The sequence below is a fragment of the Rhinopithecus roxellana genome, chromosome 1, assembly GCF_007565055.1.
Source record: "Rhinopithecus roxellana isolate Shanxi Qingling chromosome 1, ASM756505v1, whole genome shotgun sequence".
NCBI classification, from domain to species: domain Eukaryota; kingdom Metazoa; phylum Chordata; class Mammalia; order Primates; family Cercopithecidae; genus Rhinopithecus; species Rhinopithecus roxellana.
In genome coordinates, this window is record NC_044549.1 from 35,010,945 (window position 1) to 35,037,043 (window position 26,099).

A 26,099-nucleotide genomic window follows, 5' to 3' on the forward strand; every position below is an offset into this window, starting at 1 on the left:
TGCTGGGATTACAGGCGTGAGCCACTGTGCCTGGCCAGCCATGTCTTCTTTGATGATGTTTCCCAGTACTAAGCACAATGCCTGACACATAGAAGGTGATCAATCAATATTTATCGAATAAGTGACTGATTTAGTAAATGAGTAATGGATGGAGTATTAGAGGATTGTGTCCTGGAAGAAGAAAATATTTACATAAGGTCTAGAGTTGAATGTTCGTTATAATCCATGTGGATTTCCATGCTATTTGCATTTTACCCAAATAGTGTGGGCAACTATGAGACTTCTTTGGATCCAGAGTAGATCTGCCCCGAGAATCCTGCTCTGTTTCATTCAGGCCAACCTCTCTCCTGGGATTTTTGGCTATGCTGGCTCTGAAGGTAGTGAGCTCTGAGACTAAGTGTGTGGGTTCATGTGGGGACTGTAGAGGCAGAAGAGGTAGAATGAGGAGCCTCAGCATGAAGAGGCTGAAGTGCTAACTTGGAGATTTGTTTGGGATTCCTCTAGGAAGCTCCTCCTGGATCAGAAGAAAATGCTGGGAAAAAGATGTTGTCTAGAATTAGGGATAACAGACACTAGAAAAGGGGCGGCTCACAGTTTAATGGTGGAGGTGACAATATAACTTTCACTTTGTATCTGCATGAAGTTTATAGTTTTTATAGGGCCCTTAGGAATGCAGCAAAATAGAGCACAGAACTAGGATTCAGCACATTTGAGTGCCAGTCCGTCATTAACCAGCTAGGGGACAACACTTCTGGGCCTCAGTTCCCTTTTCTGTAAATGAAGGAGAGGGCAACCCAAATATGCTCTAAAAACTGTTCCATGATTCTATAAAAATAGATGAGTTTCCCACGCTACCATTTTAGAAACTGGACGTAGCAGGAAAGTAAATTAGTGTCTTGGGTTGGGTTCTTGGGAAAGTTTGGGGTGCAAGTGGATTAGGTGGGATGAGGCTGCCCCAGGGATCTTTGTTCCATCTTTTTCTTCCCCCCTCTTTCTCCCCTCCCCTTTACCTCCCTGGTGGGAGGCAATGTGCTGTAGTGGCAAATTGAGTGGACTTGGAAATCAAACAGAGATACATTTTAATCCATGCTCTGCCACTTATTGACTGTGTGTGACCTGTGGCAAATTTCTTAACCTCCCTCTGCTTCAGTTTCCTCATCTATAAAACGGAGTTTATCTTCCTGAAGGCTATCGTAAGTGTTGAATATTTGATGTGAAAAAAGGACACAGGAGGTTTGTTATTATTCTTCCATAAATACACTAATACTGATGTTGTTTATGTTTTTTTTTTTTTTTTTTGAGACAGGTCTTACTCTGTTGCCCAGGCTGGAGTGCAGTTGTGCAATCATGGATCACCGTAGCCTTGATCTATTGGGTTCAAGCAATACTCCTGCCTCAGCCTCCTAAGTAACTGGGACCACAGGTGCATGCCACCATGCCCAGCTAACTTTTAATTTTTTTGTAGAGACAGCATCTTGCCATCTTGCCTAGGCTGGTCTCAAACTCCCAGGCTCAAGCAATCCTCCTGCCTTGGCCTCCCAAAGTGCTGGGATTACAGACATAAACCACTATGCCCAGCCCGTTGTTTATGTTTGTGACTTTAGAACTCTGGTTTCGACATGGAATTCTATGATCTTTTACTCCACCACCTCATCCATTTTCTGTTTATTTTGCATGAAAAAAAACCTGGAAATCATCAATTTTTACTTGCGCAGATTTTAATTGTCTCAAGGCTCAGCTTAGCTCACACCATAAATCTGGATGAGCTGGGTGGCATAAGGTACAAGAACTAATGGGCAGACAGAATTTTCCCACCAAGTTACAGCATAAACATTATTATAGGCATTTAAAAAATGCTGGCATTGGCCAGGCATGGTGGCTGACACCTATAATCCCAGCACTTTGGGAAGCCAAGGCTGGTGGATCACCTGAGATCAGGAGTTCAAGACCAGCCTGGTCAACATGATGAAACCCTGTCTCCACTGAAAATACAAAAAATTAGCTGGGTCTAAATGTGGGCGCCTGTAATCCCAGCTACTCAGGAGGCAATCACTTGAACCCAGAGACAGAAGTTGCAGTGAGCCGAGGTCATGCCATTGCACTCCAGCCTGAGCAATAAGAGCAAAACTCTGTCTTGAAACAGAAAAAAAAAAAATAATGCTGGCATTAAAAGTATTCATGAGTAACAGGTAACCAGCTCACTGGGAGTGTATGTATTTCCTTATTATATATTTAAGGGCAAGAGGAATAAAGACAATGCAAAGGAGGCCTTGGATTCCTTGTAAAGTCCTAGTGTACTTTAAAGTTTCAATAGCAGGCTGGGCTCGGTGGCTCACACCTGTAATCCCAGCACTTTGGGAGGTCAAGGTGAGAGGATCACTTGAGGTCAGAAATTCAAGACCACTCTACCAAAAATATAAAAAAATTAGCCAGGTTTGGTGGCGCACACCTCTAATCCCAGCTACTTGGGAGGCTGAGGCAGGAGATTCGCTAGAACCCGGGAGGCAGAGGTTGCAGTGAGCCGAGATTGTGCCACTGCACTCCAGCCTGGGTGACAGAGTGAGATTCCATCTCAAAATAAATAAATAAATAAATAAATAAATAAATAAATAAATAAGTTTTAACAGCATCGCAGCAGGTATCTGTCATGGTTACACACTAACAGCTCTTAAAAATAAATTTACTGAAGTTCAGGATACTTCACAATTTTCAAGTTCCTTCTAAATGCAGTTTTGAATAACATTTACAAATTATTTCTGCTATACCTTTAATCTCAGTTGTTGGAGGGGTGACGTTTAGGATCTGCACCAGGACTTTACAAAGAGTGTCCATGTGATGGCTTTGGACAGCCACCCCGCCTGTTGCCCTCAGTCCTGAGGTCCTCAGGCAGTCCAGATGAGTTCCTACCACACTTAAAGAGTAAATGGGCAAATATAAAAGCAGGAAGTGAGCTCCTTGAGGGCAGGAGCTGTGTTATTCATTGTTGTATATCTAGAACCTGGGGAAGTGGCTGGCACTTTGCAGATACTACTTAGTGAGTCTCAGGGTCTGAGAGTACAGTCACACGTTGTTTAACTACAGGGATATGTTCTGAGAAATGCCTCATTAGGTGGTCTCACTGTTGTGCAAACATCATATAGTGTACTTACACAAACCCAGATCATATGGCCTACTGCACAATTTAGGCTATATAATGTAGTCTATTGCCTCTAGGCTATAAACCCAGACAGCATGTAACTGTACTGAATATTGTGAGCAATTGTAACCCAATGGGGAGTATTGGTATAACTCATGTAGAAAAGATACAGTAAAAATATCATATAAAAGACAAAAAACGGTGCACCTATATAGGACTCTTACCATAAATGGAGCTTGCAGACTGGAAGCTGAGTTCAGCTGTTAAGACTGGGTGAGTCAGTGCGTGAGTGGTGAGTGGATGGGAAGGCCTGGGATATTGCTGTATGCTACTATAGACTTTATCGACACTGTACACTCAGGCTACACTAAATTTATTTAAAAAGTTTTTCTTTCTTCAGTAATAAATTAATCTTGGCTTACTGTCCCTTTTTTACCTTATAAACTTTAAAATTTTTTTGACATTTTTGACTCTTTTGTAATAATACTTAGCTTAAAACACAATCACACTGGATAGCTGGACAAGAATATTTTCTTTCTTTATATACTTACTCTATATACTTTTTCTATTTTTAAAATTATTTTTTGCATTTCAAACTGCTTTTTTAAAAATTAAGACATAATCACACACATTAGCCTAGGCCTAAACAGGGTCAGGATCATCAATATCACTGTCTCCCACCTCCACACCTTGTCCCATTAGAAGGTCTTCGAGAGCGATAACACACAGGGAGCTGTCATCTCCTATAACAATGCCTTCTTCTGAAATACCTCCTGAAGGACCTGCCTGAGGGTGTTTTATGATTGACTTTTTTTTTAAATAAGTAGAAGTACACTCTAAAATAATGGTGAAAAGTTTAGTATAGTAAATACATAGACCAGTAACATAGTCATTTATTATCAATATTAAGTATTATGTACTGTACACAATTGTATACTTTTACATGATTGGCAGCATTATTTTGTTTACAACAGCATCACCACAAACATATAAATAATGCATTGAGCTATGATGTTGCAACAGCTATGACATCATCAAGCAATAGAAATTCTTCAGCTCCATTATTATCTTATGAGACCACCGTTGTATATGTGGTCCACTGTTGCCCAAAATGTCATGATGTAGTCCACTATACTGAGTCCTTGTTAAGCAGAAATGGAGATGCCCTGGGTAGGAACATTTGGTAGCGTTGTGAAAAGCATATCTAAGGCATGTTCTGAACCATAAGGTTCAACAGTGAAACTACAATGGGATGTGTCATTCCGTCTTCAGATAATATCCCCATCTTGAATAATTCTGGAAGTTGAGACTTTGAGATTTCCTCTAGAGAGTAAAGGAATGGAATCAAAATGCCTTCTTAGCTAAAGCTAAAATACAAGGGTAGCAAAGTGTGAAATGAAGCCCCTGTCCCAATGTGGGACAGTGTTTCTCTTGTGGTGAGAAATTCACCTCACCAAATGTAGCCCATCAGATTCTACAGAGAGGTAGAAGCACTGGCCTTGCCATTCATATTTCCAGATACAGTGAAGGAAAGAAATGACCAAGAGGAATGAGCCCGTGAAAGTACAAGGTTAGCCTGACAGTTAATTAGAGGTTTGAAGGAAGACAGACTGGCTGTTCTAGAAGGTGGTTTACTGGCTGATTTCAAGGACCCCTGCAAGTTGAGAATGATGAGATCTGTTCATTTTTCCTTCAGTGTAATGAATCATGCCTCCGATGACAATTTTGTGTGAGTCATGTTTTACCAGCTTCTTTCTGAATGATTGCTTATCACTCGGGAGCTCCCCAATCATTTGAAGATTGTCAGAATGAAGTCAGATTTTAGCTGGGGAGGTAGAATGTTTTGTTTTGGAGGACACATTTGGTTATACCTGATAAGCAGGGACGTCCTGGCTCCAGGAATCTTCTTCCTACCGCATGCCGGAGGACACTGCACAGTCTTTCTGAGTGGGCCAACAGCCTGGCAGCTAGAAATGGGTACAAGGAGTGTTCCCTCCTCTGTTCCCTCAGCAAGACAGGATCTTGAGGAAGGCTTTCCGGAACTCGATATTGAAGGTGGTATAGATCACGGGGTTAAGGGCGCTATTCACATAGCCCAGCCATGTCGTGGCACTGTAAAGCTCTGGGGACACGTGGCATGTCTGGCAATGCGTATTGAGAACATGGGTCAAGAAGAAAGGCAGCCAGCAGACAATGAAGGCCCCTAAGTTGTCAAAGAAGAGAGAAACTGGGTAAGGGATTTGCTTACTCCTTTTGTTATAACATGAGAATGACTCACGGTTGTCTATGCCAGCCACTAAGCTGAAAGTTTTGCATACCCACTTACTTTTTTTTATAACAACCCTAGGCTGGGTGCGGTGGCTCACTCTTGTAATCCCAGCACTTTGGGAGGCCGAGGCGGGTGGATCACCTGAGGTCAGGAGTATAAGACCAGTCTGGGCAACATGGTGAAACCCTGTCTCTACTAAAAACACAAAAATTAGCTTGGTGTGGTGGTGTGTGCCTGTAATCCCAGTTACTCAGGAGGCTGAGGCAGGAGAATCGCTTGAACCCAGGAGACAGAGGTTGTGGTGAGCCCAGACTGCGCCATTGCACTCCAGCTTGGGTGACAGAGTAAGACTCCATCTCAAAAAAACAAAACAAAACAAAACCAAAAATCAAAACAAAACGAAAACCCCAACCCTATGAAGTAGGTGTGAGTAGCCAAATTTTTTTAGGTGAGAAAACTGCAAGCTAATGTTTTTGATTCACTTTGGCCTTTGTTACTAAATCAATTTTCTAGTTTCGTCTCTAGGTAGTTCTTTACTAATCTTTTTCTTTACTTTTTCAATTCAATTCAGACATTTACTTAATGTCTACCTATGCAAAACATGATCCTAGGCACTGATAGGTATGAAGACCTTCAAGATGTGACTGACATAGTTTCTGCTGTCGAGGAGATTACATCTAGGAGTTCTAGTAAACTCCCTGATACAGGAGAGAGTTGGGGTTTGTCAGTGACACTGAACAGGATGAACTGCCTTCACTAACTCTATAGCGTACCTGTGCTTTATTCATTTTTAATTTCTTTATTTAAAATGAATAAATAAAGGGCACAGTGGCTCACACCTGTAATCCCAGCACTTTGGGAGGCCAATGTGGGTAGATCACCTGAGGTCAGGAGTTCAAGTCCCAGCCTGACCAACATGGTGAAACCCTGTCTTTACTAAAAATACAAAAATTAGCTGGGCGTGGTGGTGCATGCCTGTAATCCCAGCTACTTGGGAGGCTGAGGTAGGAGAATCACTTGAACCCGGGAGGCAGAGGTTGCAGTGAGCCAAGATCGTGCCATTGCACTCCAGCCTGGGTGACAGAGTAAGACTCTGTCTCAAATAAATAAATAAATAAATTTCATATTTTATGACTCTAAAAATTACCCCTGATTCTGGTGGGATATGGTGGCTCACGTCTATAATGCCAGTGGTTTGGGAGGCTGAGATGGGAGGATTGCTTGACGCCATGAGTTTGAGACCAGCCTGGGCAACGTAATGAGACCCTGTCACTACAAAAAACAAATAAAAATTAAAAAATTAGCTGGTCATGGGGGCATACGCTTGTAGTTCTAGCTACTCTGTGGGCTTGGGCAGGAGGATTACTTGAGCCCAGGAGTTCAAGGCTGCAGTGAGCTATGACTGTGCCACCGTACTCCAGCCTAGGCAACAGAGTCAGACCATGTCTCAAAAAAACAAAAACCAAAAAACCTTGATTGTATGCATTATGGAAAGCTTGGTAAATCAGATAAGTAGGAAAAAAGGAATAAACACCCACCACTCAAAGACAATTACTTTGGATATCTTGGTGAATTTCTTTCTAGTCTTTTTTACTCTATATTTAAAATAATCTAGATTTTATCATACCATATCACAGTAGTGTTTTGCATCCCTATTTTTATCACTTAATATTTTAAAATAACTAAGCATTTATTAAATATCCAATATGTACCAGTTTTATTGAATCATTATCTTATTTATTGTTTGATTTATGTGTTCTAGCTCCATATAATGGACAGCAAAACACAGCTCAGTTAAGTGGCTTGTTCAGCTTCATAAATTTTAGCCTAGGTCTTTTGAATTTCCACCAGAGTTAGCATTTATACACAGATACCTTTCAATTATATTGTGAACATTTGATAAATATTACTGTCATCAAATTTCTAATTTCTGTCAAATGTGGCTACTTTAGCATCTTCCACCAGCTCCACTTAACACAACCTAACGCAACCCAACCCAACCCAAGTCAACCCAAACTTACCAAGCACAATGACTACCATCTGGGTTGCCTTCTTCTCCCGAAGTGGCACCCCCCGAGGTTGCAGGGGCCCCAGCTTCAGAGATGTTGATAATCTGCCATTGCTGAGTTTTCGAACCTCTAAGCTGAGCTTGGGTGCTATGGTGGGACTCAGGGAGTTCCGAGTCCTCTCCTCTCTTTTCAACTCTCCTCCTCTTTCTTGGAAGCCTGGTCCACCCAAGGCAGTGTCTTGGCAGATGCTGTAGTAACGCTTCAGCTCCAGATGTGCCCGGTCAGGAGAGAGGGTCTGCAGGTGCAACAAGAGGGAATCTTGACATTTCTGGGGGTATTGTTTATCTTCTGAATGTTCATGAAAGGTCCAGAGAATTCAAAGAAGGAAGTGGGGGAGCATAGTTGTGGGAAACCTACAAAGGGGACACCTGAGAGAGTGGTGGGAGCATGAGAAGTTAAGGGAAATAAAATTTGCTTTAGACTTTAGAACTAAAAAACACCCACCATATCATCAGAGTGAACAGGCAACCTACAGAATGGGAGAAAATTTTTGCAATCTGTCCATCTGACAAAGGTCTAATATCCAGAATCTACAAGAAACAAATTTGCAAGAAAATAAACAACCTCATTAAAAAGTGGGCAAAGGATATGAACAGACACTTCTCAAAAGAAGACATTTATGCAACCAATAAGCATATGAAAAAAAGCTCATCATCACTGGTCATTAGATAAATGCAAATCAAAACCACAATGAGATACCATCTCACACCAGTTGGAATGGTGATCATTAAAGAGTCTGCAAAACAACATGGTGAGGATGAGGATAAATAGGCATGCTTTTACACTGTTGGTGGGAGTGTAAATTAGTTCAACCATTGTGGAAGACAGTGTGGCAATTCCTCACGGATCTAGAACCAGAAATACCATTTGACCCAGCAATCCCATTACTGGGTAAATACCCAAAGAATTATAAATCATTCTACTGTAAAGACACATGCACACGTATGTTTATTGCAGCACTATTTACAGTAGCAAAGACTTGGAGCCAACCCAAATGCCCATCAATGATAGCCCATCAATGGATAAAGAAAATGTGGCACATATATACCATAGAATACTATGCAGCCATAAAAAAGAATGAGTTCATGTCCTTTGCAGGAACATGGATGAAGCTGGAAACCATCATCCTCAGCAAACTAACACAGGAACAGAAAAGTAACCATCACATGTTCTCACTCATAAGTGGGAACTGAACAATGAGAACACATGGACACAGGGAGGGGAACATCACACACTGGGGCCTGTCAGGGGATGGGGGGCAAAGGGAGGGAGAGCATTAGGACAAATACCTAATTCATGCAGAGCTTAAAACCTAGATGATAGGTTGATAGATTCAGCAAACCACAATGGCACATGTATACCTATGAACAAACCTGCACATTCAGCACATGTACCCCAGAACTTAAAGTTAAAAAAAAAAGCAGCACCCACCACATATAGAACATTTGATAATCACAACAGCCCCTTGAGCAGGGTAGCACAGAATTGTAGTCTGGCCTTTTTGAGTTAGAATGACCTGGTGATACAGAGAAACACATTAAGTGACACTGCTATGCCATAAGCCCCAAAATGTGGAGTGTGGGAAACTCCACAAGACAAATGACTCAGTTTCTTCAACAAATAAAATTTAAACTTCCATTACAACAACTTCCATTACAACAGCGACAATACTTAACAGTTGCAAAATATGTGCCTTATTTGAATTTTTTTTTTTTTTTTTTTTTTTTTGAGACGGAGTCTCGCTCTGTCGCCCAGGCTGGAGTGCAGTGGCCGGATCTCAGCTCACTGCAAGCTCTGCCTCCCGGGTTTATGCCATTCTCCTGCCTCAGCCTCCCGAGTAGCTGGGACTACAGGCGCCCGCCACCTCGCCCGGCTAGTTTTTTGTAGTTTTTGCTAGAGACGGGGTTTCACTGTGTTAGCCAGGATGGTCTCGATCTCCTGACCTTGTGATCCGCCCGCCTCGGCCTCCCAAAGTGCTGGGATTACAGGCTTGAGCCACCGCGCCCGGCCTGAATTTTGATTCAAACAAACCAACTGTAAAATAATTTACAAGATAATTGGGGAAATTTGAACATCGATTGGACATTTAGTGATATTAGAAAACTATTATTAATTTTCTAATGTAATGTATTATGGTTATGTGTCTTATAAAACAGTCTGTATTCTTTTTTTTTTTTTTTGAGATGGACTTTCACTCTTGTTGCCCAGGCTGGAGTGCAGTGGCACGATCTTGGCTCACCACAACCTCTGCCTCCTGGGTTCAAGAGATTCTCCTGCCTCAGCCTCCCAAGTAGCTGGGATTACAGGCATGTGCCACCGCACCTGGCTAAGTTTGTATTTTTAGTAGAGATGGGTTTCTCTATGTTGGTCAGGCTGGTTGCAAACTCCTGACCTCAGGTGATCCGCCTACCTTGGCCTCTCAAAGTGCTGGGATTACAGGTGTGAGCCACTGCACCCAGCCAATGGTCTGAATTCTTTAAAGGATCTTGCAGAAATATTTTGGGTTGAAATAACATGGTGTTTAGGATTTGCTTCATAGCAATCCATTGGGGATGTGTGAACATAGGTGGGATTGTAGATGAAATAAGATTGGCCACGAGTTGATCACTACTGAGGCTGCCTGATGGCTACTGGGGGTTTGTTATATTTGTCTTTCTACTTTTTTATTTTTGAAAACTTCCATTACAGAAAGTTAAAAAAAGCAAACCCAGGATTTTCTTCTCAGCTTCCTTACTTAGTAGATGTATCTTTAGGCAAGTTAATTTAATATCTCTGAGCTTCATTTGGAAAACAGAAAAGAAATAGGGAAAAATGGGTTTGGGATGAGTAGCCTCCGAGAATGGAAAACTGAAGTATGTTAATTTTTCTGGTATGGACGGGGAGATGTGTGTGTGCCCAACTTGAACTTCTTTTCATGTTTGAAGAATCAAACCCTTGTGTCGGTCTCGAATAGGAGGCAGAACTCAACTCCTCAACTCCCCTTACTGATGCCATAAAAGCCAGATATTCACTTCACACCTCCATCCCCATGCAGCTAGAACTCAGGCACATGCATCAAGCCCAGTCAACTGCAGATTCACTCCTGAGACTTTGAACTGGAACTTGTAAAGCAGGGAGACTTCAGAACTCCTCTAGTAGTGGTGACATTCAATGTCCAGTGTCCTAGGTCTTCTAACCAGATAATTTCTTAGGCATGAAAAGCATCTTTCTGAAGGTCTTCTTCAGACTTCTCATTGAGCCTGTGAGCCACCTGATAGCTCTCCAGTAAATTTGTTTTCTACATAAGTTAGTCAGTGTCAGCAACCAAAACCCCTCACTTTGGTTTCCTTAGTTCAAGGAAGCAGTTTTCTAGATACACAGAGCTGGCACATTGTACATACTCAGAATGAATGAATGAATGCAAGGTGTCTTCAAGATGATTTAGTGTTATTTATTTATTTATTTGTCATTTTTAGTAGAGATGAGTTCTTGCTATGTTGGCCAGGCTGGTCTCGAATTCCTGGGCTCAAGTGATCCTCCTGTCTTGGCCTTCAAAATTGTTGGGATTACAGGTGTGAGCCACCATACCCAGCCAATTTAGGTTTTAAAATTTTTATTTATTTATTTATTTATTTATTTATTTATTTATTTATTTACTGAGACAAAGTCTCACATGTCACCCAGGCTGGAGTGCAGTGGCATGATCTCGGCTCATTGCAACCTCTGCCTCCCGGCTTCAAGTGATTTTCCTGCCTCAGCCTCCTTAGTACCCATTACATCTAGGAGTTCTAGTAAACTCCCTGATACAGGAGAGAGTTGGGGTTTGTCAGTGACTGCAAACAGGATGAACTGCCTTCACTAACTCTATAGCGTACCTGTGATTCATTCATTTTTAATTTCTTTATTTAAATAAAGTTCAGGCTGGGCAGTGGCTCACACCTATAATCCCAGCACTTTGGGAGGCCAATGTGGGTAGATCATCTGAGGTCAGGAGTTCAAGTCCCAGCCTGACCAACATGGCGAAACCCTGTCTTTACTAAAAATACAGAAATTAGCTGGGCGGTGGGATTACAGGTACCCACCACCACACCTGGCTAATTTTTGTATTTTTAGTAGAGATGGGGTTTCACTATTTTGGCCAGGCTGGTCTTGAACTCCTGATCCCAAGTGATCCACCCGCCTCAGCCTCCCAAAGTGTTTGGATTACAAGCATGAGCCACCATGCCTGACCTAGAGTTTTTTAAAAAAATTGTACTCCACAGAGGTATTCTTAGGAATTCTAGAATAATATACATTTTTTTCTTGAAGGTTTTAAAAATTCATATATAATAATTTTACATATTTATGGGGTAAATGCAATATTTTGATACATGCATACAATGTGTAATGATCAAATCAGGCTAGTCATTGCTTCAAACAATTATTATTTCTTTGTGTTGGGAGCATTTCAAATCTTTTCTTCTAGGTGTTCTGAAATATACAAAAACTGCTGTTAAGTATAGTCACCCTACTGTGCTATTAGACACTAGAACTTGTTCCTTCTATTTAATTGTATGTTTGTACCCATGAATCCACCTCTTCCTTGCCCCTTCCCCCATCTCCTTCCTAGCCTCTGGTAACTATGAATCTACTCTCTATTTTCATGATAACCACTTTTTTTTTTAGCTCCCATAGGTGATTGAGAACATGTGATATTTATCTTTCTATGTCTGGCTTATTTCACAAAACATTACCTCAAATCAAGAGAATATGTATTTAAATTTTTTTGGTTTTATTTTGATGGCATTTTCTAATAATTAAAATAAGCATATCTCATTTTATCTGAATGCCTATTTACAATCGAGATTATGGTGGGTTTTGTTTTTGGTGTTGTTTTGTTTTTGTTTTTTTTTTTTTTTGAGATGGAGTCTCCCTCTGTCGCCCAGGCTGGAGTGTAGTGGTGCAATCTCAGCTCACTGCGACCTCTGCTTCCTGGGTTCGAGTGATTCTTGTGCCTCAGCCTCCTGAGTAGCTGGGATTATAGGTGCATGCCACTATGCCCGGCTAATTTTTGTATTTTTTTAAGTAGAGTTGGGGTTTCACCATGTTGGTCAGGCTGGTCTCAAACTCCTGACCTTGTGATGTGCCTGCCTCGGCCTCCCAAAGTGCTGGGATTACAGGCATGAGCCACCATGCCCGGCCCCAAGATTATGTTTATAATTAAACTGGCACCTACTGATCTTCTTAAAGTGACAATATTTGACTTCTAACGCATTATTTCTAAAACTAGGGGATGGGAAACAAATTCTTGGGATTGCCTAAGAAATCTCATATTTAGCTGGGTGTAGTGGATGAGAAGAGATAATTACTTGAGCCCAAGAGTTCAAGGCTGCAGTGAGCTGTGATCACACCACTGCACTTCAGCCTGGGGAACAGAGTGAGCCTCTGTCTCAAAAAACAAAAAAAACCAAAAAAAAACCTCAAATTTGAAAACATTGATCTAGTATACCCTGTTTCCATTTTACAGATATTGAAATTCTGTCCTATAGTAGGAAAATGATTCTTCCAAGATTACATATTGGTGAGTGTATTTTTCAGCTCTGTGCAAAACCTGTTCGCTACTTCCATGACTGACATGAGGAAACACTGGATTCCTCTGGGTCTGGCTGGCAGAGCCCTCCACTCCCAGATGGCAGGACAGAACCTAATTCTCCACACTCTTGGAAATGCCAGCCTGTTGGCTGTCCCATCTCTCGTTTGTATTCAATATTTTTCCTCCTTTTGGCCTTGAAGCCTCCTCAGACCTTGGATCAGCCATAGGCAACTTTGAGCTGCATAGCTATTATCATTTCAAATGATTATCTCCAATTACTCTACCAGGCCTGTGTAAAAAGTCATTAACTATACCGAGATTGAACAAAGCTCAGACCTTAATTATTACAAATTTTTGAAGTTTTATTTCTAATGTGGAATTCAGAGAGAGGAATACTGTTCTTATATCTAACACCTCCAGATTCCATTCTGCACTCTGCTAGCTGGGCAAGGCAGGCCTGGCTTGAATTGCAAGAACAAGACTAACAGTGACCATGAAATTGTCTTCGTTTTTCCCACATTCATTAGTAAATATGGCACTTGGAATTTTCCTTTCTCTGCCTGGTTTTTGCTCTGCCCATGTGTGTTCCCTTGACGTCTGTTTCCTCTAATGCAGGTGGCCTTGGATGGCATTGTCACACTGTGTGCAAGAGTCATTGGCTCCAGTCACTAAGGTCAAGCCAAATAGTCATATGCTTTCTGAATTATCATCTAATGAATTCTATTCTGCAGCTTAAATTAGGAGGCATTTCAGATCTTGTCTTATAGATATATGTGTGGGAATCAGGGCAAGATTTCATTCTGGGGTGAGAGTAGAATCAAGATAAGCCAGTATTGTGGCAAAAGGTCTCTTATTCTTTCTCTATGATCAAAGACATGGCCCACTTACCATTTTTCCTGTGGCATCTGATGGAAATCAGGCCCTTACTAAAAACTACCGAATGGGGTGCAGCTGCAGACAAGAAGACTGGGGTGGGGGGTTGAAGGAGGAACAGTCAGTTGTGGGTCTAGCCATGTCATAGGTAGCCATGTGACATAATAATATTTTGAATGCAATACTTTCATATCCTCAGCCTTGGGTCTTGATCTTCTCTTTCATGGGGATTAATAGTCTTGTTTCACTCAAGCCTTGGGACTTCAGCTTAAGAGTCTGGCCTTCATTCATACTTTTGACATCATCAAAGACCTCAAGAGGTCATCAAAGATAATCTAGGTCATCAGGCCGGGTGCTTACACTTGTAATCCTGGCACTTGGGGAGGTTGAGGTGGGCAGATCATTTGAGGCCAGGTGTTAGAGACCAGTCTAGCCAACATGGCAAAACCCTGTCTCTCCTAAAATACAAAAATTAGCCAGATGTGTTGGTGGGCACCTGTAATCCCAGCTACTCAGGAGACAGAGGCACGAGAATGTCTTGAACCCAGTAGGCACAGGCTGCAGTGAGCTGACATCATGCCACTGCACTCTAGTTGGGGTGACAGAGCGAGACTCTGTCTCAAAAAAAAAAAAAAAAAAAAAAAAAAAAAAAAGATTATCTAGGTCATCAAAGATTAATCTAGACACCCAAATTGGATCTGCCTTCAAGATCAAACTCAATTCTTACTCTGTCTATGGAGCCCTTTCCTGAGTGTATTAGTCTGTTTTCATGCTGCTAATAAAGACATATCTGAGACTGGGTAGTTTATAAAGAAAAAGAAGTTTAATGGATTCACAGTTCCATGTGGCTAGGGAGGCCTCACAATCATGGTGGAAGGTGAAAGGCATGTCTTACATGGCAGCAGACAAGAGAAAATTTGTGCAGGGAAACTCCTCCTCATAAAACCATCAGATCTCATGAGACTTATTCACCATTATGAGAACAGTAGGGGAAAGACTCACCCCCATCATTCAATTACCTCCCACTGGGTCCCTCCCATGACACGTGAGAGCTGTGGGAGCTACAATTTGAGATGAGATTTGGGTGGGGACATAGCCAAACCATATACTAAGCATATTGGTTTTTCTCTTCTATAGCCTCCAGAGCACTTCATAATTGAGTGCTTAATTGTCTTCACCTCACATTTGGCAAACATCCTATTCAGCTCTGGGCTCTTCATTCACTTTGAGTGGAGGGGTGCTTTATTTGCTTGTCTAGATTCTAAGCTCCATGAAGGCAGAGGCTGTTTAATGTTACCACTGTCCCTTCCCTAGTAGATTTCAAGTGATCGGTATATATCCATTCATGCTTCAAGTACATCGTGGGAAAGCTACTAAGTGCCAGGCAATGGGGTAAGGAGAAATTAAAGCCCTAGAAATTGGAAGATCATCGCAGAGGCAATGATATTTCTTTTCAGAGCCTAGAAAGAGCCAGTAAAATGCTTTATCAGCACCGTATCCCACCAGCTTGTCAGTTCCTTGACACAGGGACAGATCCAGTAAGGAAAAAAGGTTTTGATGGACCCCAATGATCCTTGGGATGAATGTTTTAGACAAAAAGTCAGTTCTGGGAACCCACCAGCAGTGCAAGGTACAACTGCTGCACTTAAACTTCAAAACCTGTGGGACATCTGAATTGCTGCCCATTTGGGGAAAATGAAAGACTTTGAAGGGAAGCAGAACAAACCCAGGAGCTATCCAATCACTTTGCCAGGTAAGGTAGGCTCTAGAGACAACTATCAATGTTTTCTTGAGATTGGATTTCCTACCTTCAAAGCACAGCCAATATTAGCAGATTCCAAAGTGGGTGTCAGATTTATGTCTCCAATGTAGCTAAAGGGCAAAATCGTGCACTGCTGGACACAGGCTGGGAAGTCAGGAGATTGTGTGTTGTCTTTCCTCTACCCACTCCAGGGTGCTTACTTGTTGAGGGAAGCCAGGCCTGACACTGTTGCACTGACTATTCTGTCGAGTGAGGATCCTTTTCCGTCTCCTTTGTTTTAACACCACATAGATTCTGGCATAGACAAGGACGGTCACTCCAAAGGGCAAGTAGAAGGACACCACTGAAGAGTAGATGACAAAATCAGGGTTGGAGATGGAGCAGACAGTGGGGTCCCCTGTGGATGAGAAGGGGGAAGGTAAAGTAGTTAGCAAGTATCAGAACTCAGTAGGGAGGGTAAAACATGGCCCCATGTCACGCATGGTGCCCGCACCTTCTGCTGCACAGCAGGTGGGGAGGATGCAGTCTCAGATACGTATACTGTCAGGTCAGTGAGGGTAGAAGGTCTAATTCATCTTTGAGTTTCTCATAGTTTACTTAAAAAGAAAATTTACCAACAATCATGTTCCAGACACTGGGGCTACAAAGATGAATGAGACACCGTGTCTGCTCTCAAGGGAGCAAATAGTCTAGATAGATGATCCCTTTCATAGGATGTCACAAGTGTCACACAGAGACATGCAGCCTGGGAGGCTGGGAAGAGCATTACAGGGCAACAGGGCAGAGGCTCCCAGGAGGGATGCAGCCCCCAGAAAAGGGCCTGCTGGTGTGGAGGCATTCGAGAATTGTTGGAATGCAATGAAAGGAAGAAGCCGTATTTGCTGAGAATGCCAGTTCTCCAATTTTGAATCTGGGATGGAGGGCAGGTGGTAGCTGAATACAAGACAGAGATTTGATTTTTCAGGGAATCCCAGCACTTGTTAGAGATGGGATGGGGAAAAGGCAGGTAATGATATTGTGACACGGAGAATGTGCATTTAGAAGGGTCTTTGTCCCTGCTTTATGTCCTGAAATGTTCCTGCCGTTTCTCCTTGGGAGGTCCCTGTAGCTTTGCCTTCTTCATAGCAGATACTGAGATTCCTCCAAGGCCCAAGATGGGCCTGAAACGTGCCCCATCTTGAAAAAGAAAAGAAAAGCAAACTAATATCTGCCAGGCGATGAGCCAAGAGCTTTGTACACCTTATCATACCTAATAATTATGGCAATATTATATGAGGCAGGTGCCATTACCGTCTCTCTTCTCAGATGAGCAGACTAAAACTCAGAGAGGTTCAGTAAGTAGCCCGAGGTTGCACTTGAAAAATATGTTCCTGCAGCCAGTTTTATGCCCAAGCCAATGTTCTTTCTGTAGTTTCAACTCCCCATCCCCCTTTACTATTGTGACATGGAACATCTGTGCTTCATCCAGCACTGTCAGCAACAACTGTTGGTACACCCAGCCAGTCTTCATAATGGGTTGGGGATTCTCCAACCCCAAAGTTGGCCTTGGAAGATGAAGCCTGAGGTGTGGGCTGGTGGGGAGAGGGCAGTGGCCATGTAGGCTTCTTATTCTGCTTCTTGGTTTTCTGAGGTAGGTGGAAGTCAGAGAACCCTAAGTGTGAGATTCAGGCCTGCTATTTATTAACTGTGTGATCTTGGACACGTTTTATTTATTTATTTATTTATTTATTTATTTATTTAGATGGAATTTCGCTCTTGTTGCCCAGGCTGGAATGCAGTGGCTCGATCTCAGCTCACCGCAACCTCCACCTCCCAGGTTCAAGCAATTCTCCTGACTCAGCCTCCCGAGTAGCTGGGATTACAGGCATGGGCCACCATGCCCAGCTAATTTTTTTGTATTTTTAGAAGAGACAGGGTTTTCCCATGTTGGTCAGGCTAGTCTCAAATTCCCGACCTCAGGTGATCCACCCGCCTTGGCCTCCCAAAGTGCTGGGATTACAGGCGTGAGCCACTGCGCCCAGCAGACACGTTTCTTAAATATGCAAAGCTTCAGTTTTATTACCTGTAAAAAAAAAAAAAGGATAAAAATATTGTATAGTAGTTGTGAGAATTAATGAGAATAAATGATAGCTATTATTTATATTTATTTATTATTTATTATTTCTCTCCCTGAGCTTTTTGAAGTGAAAGGGAAGGTATCATCTGGAATGGAAATTTGGAGACAGACTTACAGGGAACAATGCTTGTGGGAGAAGGAAGTGAATGAAAGCTAAGAACTAAAATGAAAAGAGTGTGCTCAGTGATGCATTTTAATGACAACTTTGTCACTAGAATCTTTACAAGCTACTCCTAAATTCTCTGGTTCTCTGAAGAGGAGGTAAAATTCAGGTGAATTTCATGTTGTTTCACCAACGCCTGTGTCATCATCCTTTAGAAAATGGCTCACAGGGACCAGGCACGGTGGCTCATGCCTGTAATCCCAGGGCACTTTGAGAGGCCGAGGAGGGTGGATCACAAGGTCAGGAGTTCAAGACCAGCCTGACCAACATGGTGAAACCTCTTCTCTACTAAAAATACAAAAATTAGCTGGGCGTGGTAGTGCGCGCCTGTAATCCCAGCTACTCAGGAGGCTGAGGCAGGAGAATCGCTTCAACCCGGGAGGTGGAAGTTGCAGTGAGCCGAGATTACGCCACTGCACTCCAGCCTGGATGATGGAGTGAGACTCTGTCTCAGAAAAGAAAAGAAGAAAAACAGAAAGAAAAAAAAGAAAATGGCTCATAGGCTCTGCGTAGTTCACCAAATTGGCATCTCCTGGTATTCAGGGGTGATGGAGTTGGCAAGAGGGATGGGGTGGCAGCGCATGGTCTTTCAGAATCTCTAGGGAGCCATGTTGGTGGTGATCCATCCCTTCTCTGAAGTCAGCTTTTCTGTTGTCAGCATCTGACAATAGACTATTCTACTATTCTTTTAACATTTTGTGCAACTAAGCTCCCCCTCCCCCAACCTAGCTCCAGTGCTCTGAAAACTAGGTGAGATGTTCTATTGATGAATTCAAATAAATGACACTCCTTCATTTCCTTCTTTTAAAGGTGGTTTTAAATCCTGCCTATCATGAGGAGGCATTTCACATGTCTCACGTGTGACAAGAGGCCAGCAGGGTGGCACTGCCCATCTTGTTGCCATCTTTGGTGTCCCGGATATTCCCTGTTGGTCCCTCCACCTAACTCTCTACCTTTTCCTACCCACTCTGGGTTCTGGGAGGCTGACCTCTAAATTTTATGTATGAGCTATCTCTTTTAAAACGTCAGGGTCAGAAGGGGGTATGATATGCTTCTATTTGTGTAAAAATGAATATACATACACATAAATAAACATATATGTGTATGGACATGCACACTGTTGCAAGCATTATCTTGCATGAATATTGTTTGTTTCTAGGGAGGGAGATGGCAGAATTTAGTAATCTGGGGTGGAAGGGAGACCTACATAAAAGTATATATGTATCCCATGACACCTTATGAATGTTTTATGTGCAAACATTTATTTCTCCATTAAAAATATTGAAAGAGAGAGTTGAGAGGGCAGATAGCTATTTCAGGGTCCCTAGTCAACGAAGGCTCTCACATATAATCACAGAACCTGCATTACAATCCCTTCCTTCCTCCCCTATCTAAGAAAACTGCTTCCTTTCCTTAGATCAAGCATTGCAGCCTCTTCCAGAATGTCCCCACTGCAGGCAGAGTGACACTGGAGGTGGGTGGCCAATGAGTAGGGCCTGCCCCAGCCCCAGCAGGCCTGGCCCTGGGTGTGTGTGTGTCCTGTTGGCAGGGCACAGTGATGCGCCACACAGCAGCAGTTCTGAAATCTTCTCTGCTGTGTGCCAAAGAGGTGAGGAAGGCAGTAAGGCCCCCCAGAAGCTGGCTTCCCCAGGAGATGAGGTGCTTTGCTTTGATGATTTAATGGCAAGAGTGTTGTTTTGTTAGCATAATAGTTATTGAGCAAATGCATAAACAGTAAATAAATGAGCAAAATGTACAGATGAGCATTTTATGTAAACACATGAGCAGTCACTGACCAGAGGATAATGGAGAAGGCCTGTCCCGGGAGAGGGGAAGTTACTGCTCCTCTGAGATTAGAGATGCTTATCCCAACTAATCTCAACATTTCAGGAAGAAAGGATAATGATGAAGAGTCATCTATTTACTCATTCAGCGAATTTTATGGAGCACCTACTATGTTTAAAGCACTGTGCTGGGTGAAAAAGACAAAGGTGTCTATGAGGCTTTTGCGGGCTGTCTTGGGAAACTGAGCCCCACCATAATGTGAACAGCTTGGCTCAGAGAAGGTTTACTTGAAAGATTCATGAACTTCAAACTAATTGACAGATTTGACCCCAACTTGATTCCAAAGACATGTGGTGCCAATGAATCTGAGTTTAGGATGAGCCTATTATTCTTTTAACTTTGTGCTTCTACTATTCTTTTAACTTTTTGTGCAACTAAGCTCCCCCTCCCCCAACCTAGCTCCTGTGCTCTGAAAACTAGGTGAGATGTTCTACTGATGAAATCAAATAAATGGCACCCCTCCATTTCCTTCTTTCAAAGGAAAATCAAGCCAGCTGATACAGTTTTCTTTTTTTTCTTTTTCTTTTTTTTGAGACGGAGTCTTGCTCTGCCACCCAGGCTGGAGTGCAGTGGCCGGATCTCAGCTCACTGCAAGCTCCGCCTCCTGGGTTTACGCCATTCTCCTGCCTCAGCCTCCCGAGTAGCTAGGACTACAGGCGCCCTCCTCGTCGCCCGGCTAGTTTTTTTGTATTTTTAAGTAGAGACAGGGTTTCACCGTATTAGCCAGGATGGTCTCGATCTCCTGACCTCGTGATCCGCCCGTCTCGGCCTCCCAAAGTGCTGGGATTACAGGCTTGAGCCACCGCACCCGGCCCAGTTTTCTTAAGTTTCTCCTCCCTTAAAGGGTTCTTAAACCCTTATCACCAGCTTATTCACTCTTTGCTTATTTATTCTAGATTTTAAAAAATAACACAATAGCTTTCTGATTTAGCAGGAATTTAAATACTAGTTATTTTTCTTATCTATGCAGTGAAAGGGTTGGGCTGCTCATTCGGGGATCTTCAGAGTTTCCTTTAGCACCAGCACACCATGCTCTGCTGTATCAGGGTCTGTTGATGATGTGAAAATTGCCTAGACTGCTGGGCCTCTGCTGGGAGTTAAGGCAACCCTGGTCAGCCAGGCCCCTGCCTTGGAACTCTCTCACCCAAAACCCTGCCTCATGTTGACCTTTTATCTGAGAACAGGAGCAACTCCAAGTTGGAAGAGACTGAAGTTCAACTTTTCTGTATCTTATGTTCTCTAATAATTCACAATTGCATGTGGCAGCCCTTGGCATTAAAAAGAAGAGCTCTGCCAGAAAGTTCTTTTTTTGTGTTGCACTTATTAGTGAAAGTCCAGCTGCTTCCAATATCAGGTGTTATTGGCAGGATCCTGCCCTCTCCCCCTCTATTTTTCACAGAAGGGGTAGAAAAAAATGACTGAGAAGAGTCCTTTATATTGGGCTTTCAAATGAACTTGGGAACTTCCTTATAAATGAGAAAATTGCTGCAGGAACCCACATCTATCAAGATAATGAAGCTGTACAGTGAAGGTCAGCTTGAGGCAGAGGAGGACAGCTGGGCCTGAGCTTCACTTACTAAGTCCCCTAACTGTGTTCTAGGAAGGGGCAACTGATCTCTAAAACCATCAGCAGAACTCTTACGGCTGCAGATGTATAGTTACATTTTGATGTATAAACTTTTCCAATAAATAATAGCAACCATAACAGCAGCTAATATTTACTGAGCTCCTACAATGGAACCTGACACTTTGACACAGTATATGAATAATTGGAGGGCTTGCTAGAGTGCTATTAATACACTTAAAAGTAAAAGAGAGAGATTGTGAGAGATGAGGGAGAAGTGAGAGCGCACATGCTGTCACAGGCCTTTTCTGCCTTCTCAATTCTGTATTCGAAAATCCTTTTGGAAAAAATTTTCCTGAATTTTGTTTCTGGAACAATAATGATCTCACGGGTGGCAACAACACTGCAATTCATCATTCTTCTTCACTCTGGATGTCGACGTTAACCGAGAACTTGGTCTAATGTCAGAATTTGGGACTGTTTCAACTGTTTCCAGTGTGATGTGTTTGTGAGTGAATAAGACCGCCTCCACCAAGAATGAGTCAGGGGAACCACAGTCAGCCCAGTTGATGTTGGCAGGGATTTGCTGTTGGCTAGCGGGTAAGCAGTGCCTTGGTCTAGCAGTGGTGAGTTTCCCACACTAGAAATTCCAACTAACAATGTATTTTCATATAGAAATAAGGTTACAGAAGGTGACTTAGTTATCAGACTAACCCATAAAACACATTTAGCATTCACCAAAAATGATATTTTAGTGCCACAGAGTCAGCCTCTATAGCTGTGTTAAGAGATGTTGCTTTGTACTGGGCAATGTATGCATGTACACACGTGTTTGTGTGTATAAAGTGTCATTTAGTTGACATAACAAAGTAATGAATGGTAAACAGTAATGCAAAGATAACAACACCGTAATTTGAGAATAGCCTGGGTTAAACAGGCAAATATTTGTTGATAAGTTGGCTAGTTACCCTTTACTGTGGCAGAGAAACAAGCCAGCCTTGAGTAGGTGGTACATGCTTGGCATATTTACATATGTTATCCCAATTTAATCCTCATTTAATTGCAAAAATCTCTATGAAGAAGGTAGAGTGGAGTTATATGTAGGCTTAGATTCTAAAGTCAACAAATAAAGTGAAAATTACACAGACTCCAAATTTGCTTTGAAAACCTGAATCACATATAAAGATATACATGGTTTTATTATAACCATGAAGAGTAATAAGTTGTATGATACATATAGTAATATATCATATAGTGTAGAGTTCCTATGGAACATATAATTTTAGAGATAAAATTGCTGGGCTTATTTGTAGGGGGTCATATATATAAAAATAAATATTAAAAATCTCTTAACTAAATATGTAGATCAAGTTCACATATTTTAATTTGCTCAAGTGTGTGCTCCACTGTAATTTTATCCCACGTTTACCAATGAGGAACTCAGAGAAGTTAAGTAACTTGTTTAAGAAGAGACAGTTAGTAAGTCTGGACTTTGACTGGAGTTTGGACTTAGATTTTACTTGCTCCAGAGCCTATACCTATCTTCCAAAATATATTTTGACTTCTAAATCATTGTCCAGCAAATGACACTTGGAAGATTACTTAAAGTTAGAATTTGCCCGTATTTATATGTAATATGTTACATATAATATCTGCATATACACAAGCACATGGCTATGTGGCTAGTACATATATACTAGAAATTTACAAACCTGGAATATAGGCATTGAATGAATCAATTCAAATGGACAAAATGAGAAATCCAGATGACCACTGGAACACTTATCAAGCAGTTTTCCCTCAGCACTCAGTGTATATTGTCAATACCCATCATGATATTGTGTGTGTTAATACCTTTCATTTGACACATTAAATTACTGAGGCTGGCCGAGTGCAGTGGTTCATGCTTGTAATCTCAGCACTTTGGGAGGCCGAGGCGGGCTGATCACTTGAGGTCAGGAGTTCGAGACCAGCCTGGCCAACACGGTAAAACCCCTTTTCTATTAAAAATACAAAAATTAGTAGGGCATGGTGGTGGGTTCCTGTAATCTCAGCTGCTTGGGAGGCTGAGGCAGGAGAATTGCTTGAACCCAGCAGGTGGATGTTGCAATGAGCCGAGATTGTGCCATTGCACTCCAGCCTGGACAACAGAATGAGACGTGGTCTCAAAAAAAAAAAAAAAAAAAAAAAAAAAAAAAAAAAAAAAAAAGAAAAAAAATTTACTGAGGCTAAAAGATGGACATGGTACAAACACAGAAGGCACTGATTCATCTGAGGTATTGGTGTCATGCTTAAAATCCTGAGCATTTCAGATATATACATTGTCCATCCATCCATCCATCCATCCATCCATCCATCCATCCATCCATCCGTCCAGTAGATGTACCATGTGCCAAGCAACTTACCCAGAATTTTTTTTTTTTTGAGATGGAGGCTTGGTGTCCCCCAGGCTGGACTGCAGTGGCGCAATCTCGGCTCACTGCAAGCTCTGCCTGCTGGGTTCACACCATTCTCCTGCCTCAGCCTCCTGAGTAGCTGGGACTACAGGTGCTCGCCACTATGCCTGGCTAATTTTTTGTATTTTTAGTAGAGACAGGGTTTTACCATGTTAGCCAGGATGGTCTTGATCTCCTGACCTTGTGATCCACGCGCCTTGGCCTCCCAAAATGCTGGGATTACAGGTGTGAGCCACTGTGCCCGGCCCAGAATTTTTGTATTAAAAATAGGAAATACACTCTCCAGCAATTTGGGAATCTATACTGGTTAGTTCTGAAGAACTGGAAATTATTCTTATTGAGTAAAAAGTTAGAAGTATATATCCTGCTATAAGACTTTTATAATGTGTTATTTGCATTGTAGGTCTGTTATGAATTGTTATCTTTTTATTAGCAAACCTTGCCTGAATTATTAATATATATCTTGGTTTTTTTAACTGGTACATTTCTGCAAATGAATACAATGACATTTCTTTCAAAATAAAGATGAGCCAGACTTTTCATTAATTGGGGCAGAACTTTACCCCCGTGCCAATAATTGAGGAGGTTTTGCTTTATATTTTATTCATAACCCACAAAGACCAAAGCTTTGCATTCTGTGGCATTCTCATTTAATTGCAAAGTACACTGACGGGGGTCAGAAATTTCAGGGCTGAGCACAACTCACAGCCAGTCATTCAGGTGTGCTGTGAGTCACATGGATGCTAGAAGTGAAGCCATCATTGTTACCTGTGGTATTAGAGCCAAACAGAAGAGGGCAGGACACAGCAAAGGCCAGTACCCAGACGGCCGTGATCATGAGGGTCACGCGCCGACAGGAGCTCTGTCCTGTGCCATGCTGGTAGTGAACGGGCATGACCACTGCGGTGTACCTGAAAAAGCAAGGGAGAGGGGATAGGCATGGTGAGATGGAATGGGATACTTTTCTTTCTTTGTTGTTGTTGTTTTTGGAGACAGGGTCTCACTCTGTCACCCAGGCTGAAGTGTAGTGGCATGATCACTGTTCACTGCAGTTCAACTCCTGGGATCAGATCCTCCTACCTCAGCTTCCCAAGTATCTAGGATTATACGCCTATGCCACCATGCCTGCCTAATTATTTTATTTTTTTGTACAGATGGGGTCTTACTTTGTTGCCCAGGCTGGTCTCAAAATGTTGGGCTCAAGCAACTCTCTGGCCTCAGCCTCCCAGAGTGTTGGGATTACAGGCATGAGCCACCAAGTCCAGTGAGAGCATCTTTTCAAAAGACCAGATGAAAGAAGTTAGTAGAGAAATAATCAGGTTGATACATATGGCATGAGAAATATAATTTAGTTAGAGGAAGAGAGAAAAGCAGAAAGATCAAAAATAGCAGAAGGGTTGAGATAAGATAAATGAAGAACTGATTGAGGGAGATGAACAGAAAAAGGGAAGAATAAAAAAGTTAACACAGCACCACTGGATTGCTGGAGAGCTGCTTTACCGGTTCTGCCTGATCGCCCAGCATAACTGGCCTTACCGTCACACACTCTTCACTCTGAATGCTCTGGGTGCTGGTCTGTGTGCCTTTACCATCTCCTGCAGGTTTTCAGACAATGAAAGAACATACCTAAAGAGGATGTTTACCCCCTGCTTGTATCCTAATATAAATTTTAGCCTTCATTGTGACAGCTCCTCTAAGTAGTAGATGTTTTAAAAATGGAAATGAGAAATGTCCAATGGAGGCTTATTTTAAAATCCAGTTTTCATTCTTTTACATAACCAAAGTCCAGTTCCTTACTATTGGACATTGTTGTGTTTTTTTATGTGTGACAATTCTTCACCAGCATTTCCAGCTGCCCGTAGGACTTAGCTGGACAACTGTTCCACAGTCATCTCAAACTCAAGATGTCTAAAACAGATCTCCCCAACTCCCCAAGCCTCTCAATCTGGTTTCACTTTCTGCCTTTCTTCAAGATACCCAGACCTAGTACTCAGACCTTTTGACTCTCCCTGGACCCTTTCATAGAATTTGCTTGCTCATTTATTTATTTATTTAGAGATGGAATCTCATTCTGTCACCCAGGCTGGAGTGCAGTGGTGCGATCTCAGCTCACTGCAACCTCTGGCTCCCAGATTCAAGCAATTCTCCTGCCTCAGCCTCCCGAGTAGCTGGGACTACAGGCGCGTGCCATCATGCCTGGCTAATATTTTGTATTTTAGCAGAGATGGGGTTTCACCATGTTGTCCAGGCTGGTTTTGAACTCCTGAGCTCAGGCAATCTACCCGCCTCTGCCTC

At 42.3% G+C, this 26,099-nt stretch overlaps 1 protein-coding gene across 3 annotated transcripts in view; it reads right to left on the reverse strand.

Annotated features, from left to right (window-relative positions):
* Nucleotides 1-4,005: 4,005 nt before the first annotated feature.
* DRD3 (dopamine receptor D3) overlaps nt 4,006-26,099 on the reverse strand; it is a 52,332-nt gene continuing 30,238 nt past the window's right edge. Inside the window, exons 3-7 of one of the 3 annotated variants that reach the window (XM_030938582.1) lie at nt 24,573-24,715; nt 15,861-16,057; nt 7,574-7,709; nt 7,427-7,474; nt 5,143-5,339 (exon numbers count right to left, since the gene is read on the reverse strand). In XM_030938582.1, coding sequence (XP_030794442.1) covers nt 5,143-5,339; nt 7,427-7,474; nt 7,574-7,709; nt 15,861-16,057; nt 24,573-24,715 — 721 coding nt within the window. Of the gene's footprint in view, nt 5,340-7,426; nt 7,710-15,860; nt 16,058-24,572; nt 24,716-26,099 lie in introns of all 3 variants that reach the window. The other 2 variants (XM_010361005.2, XM_010361006.2) reach the window with 2 other exon arrangements.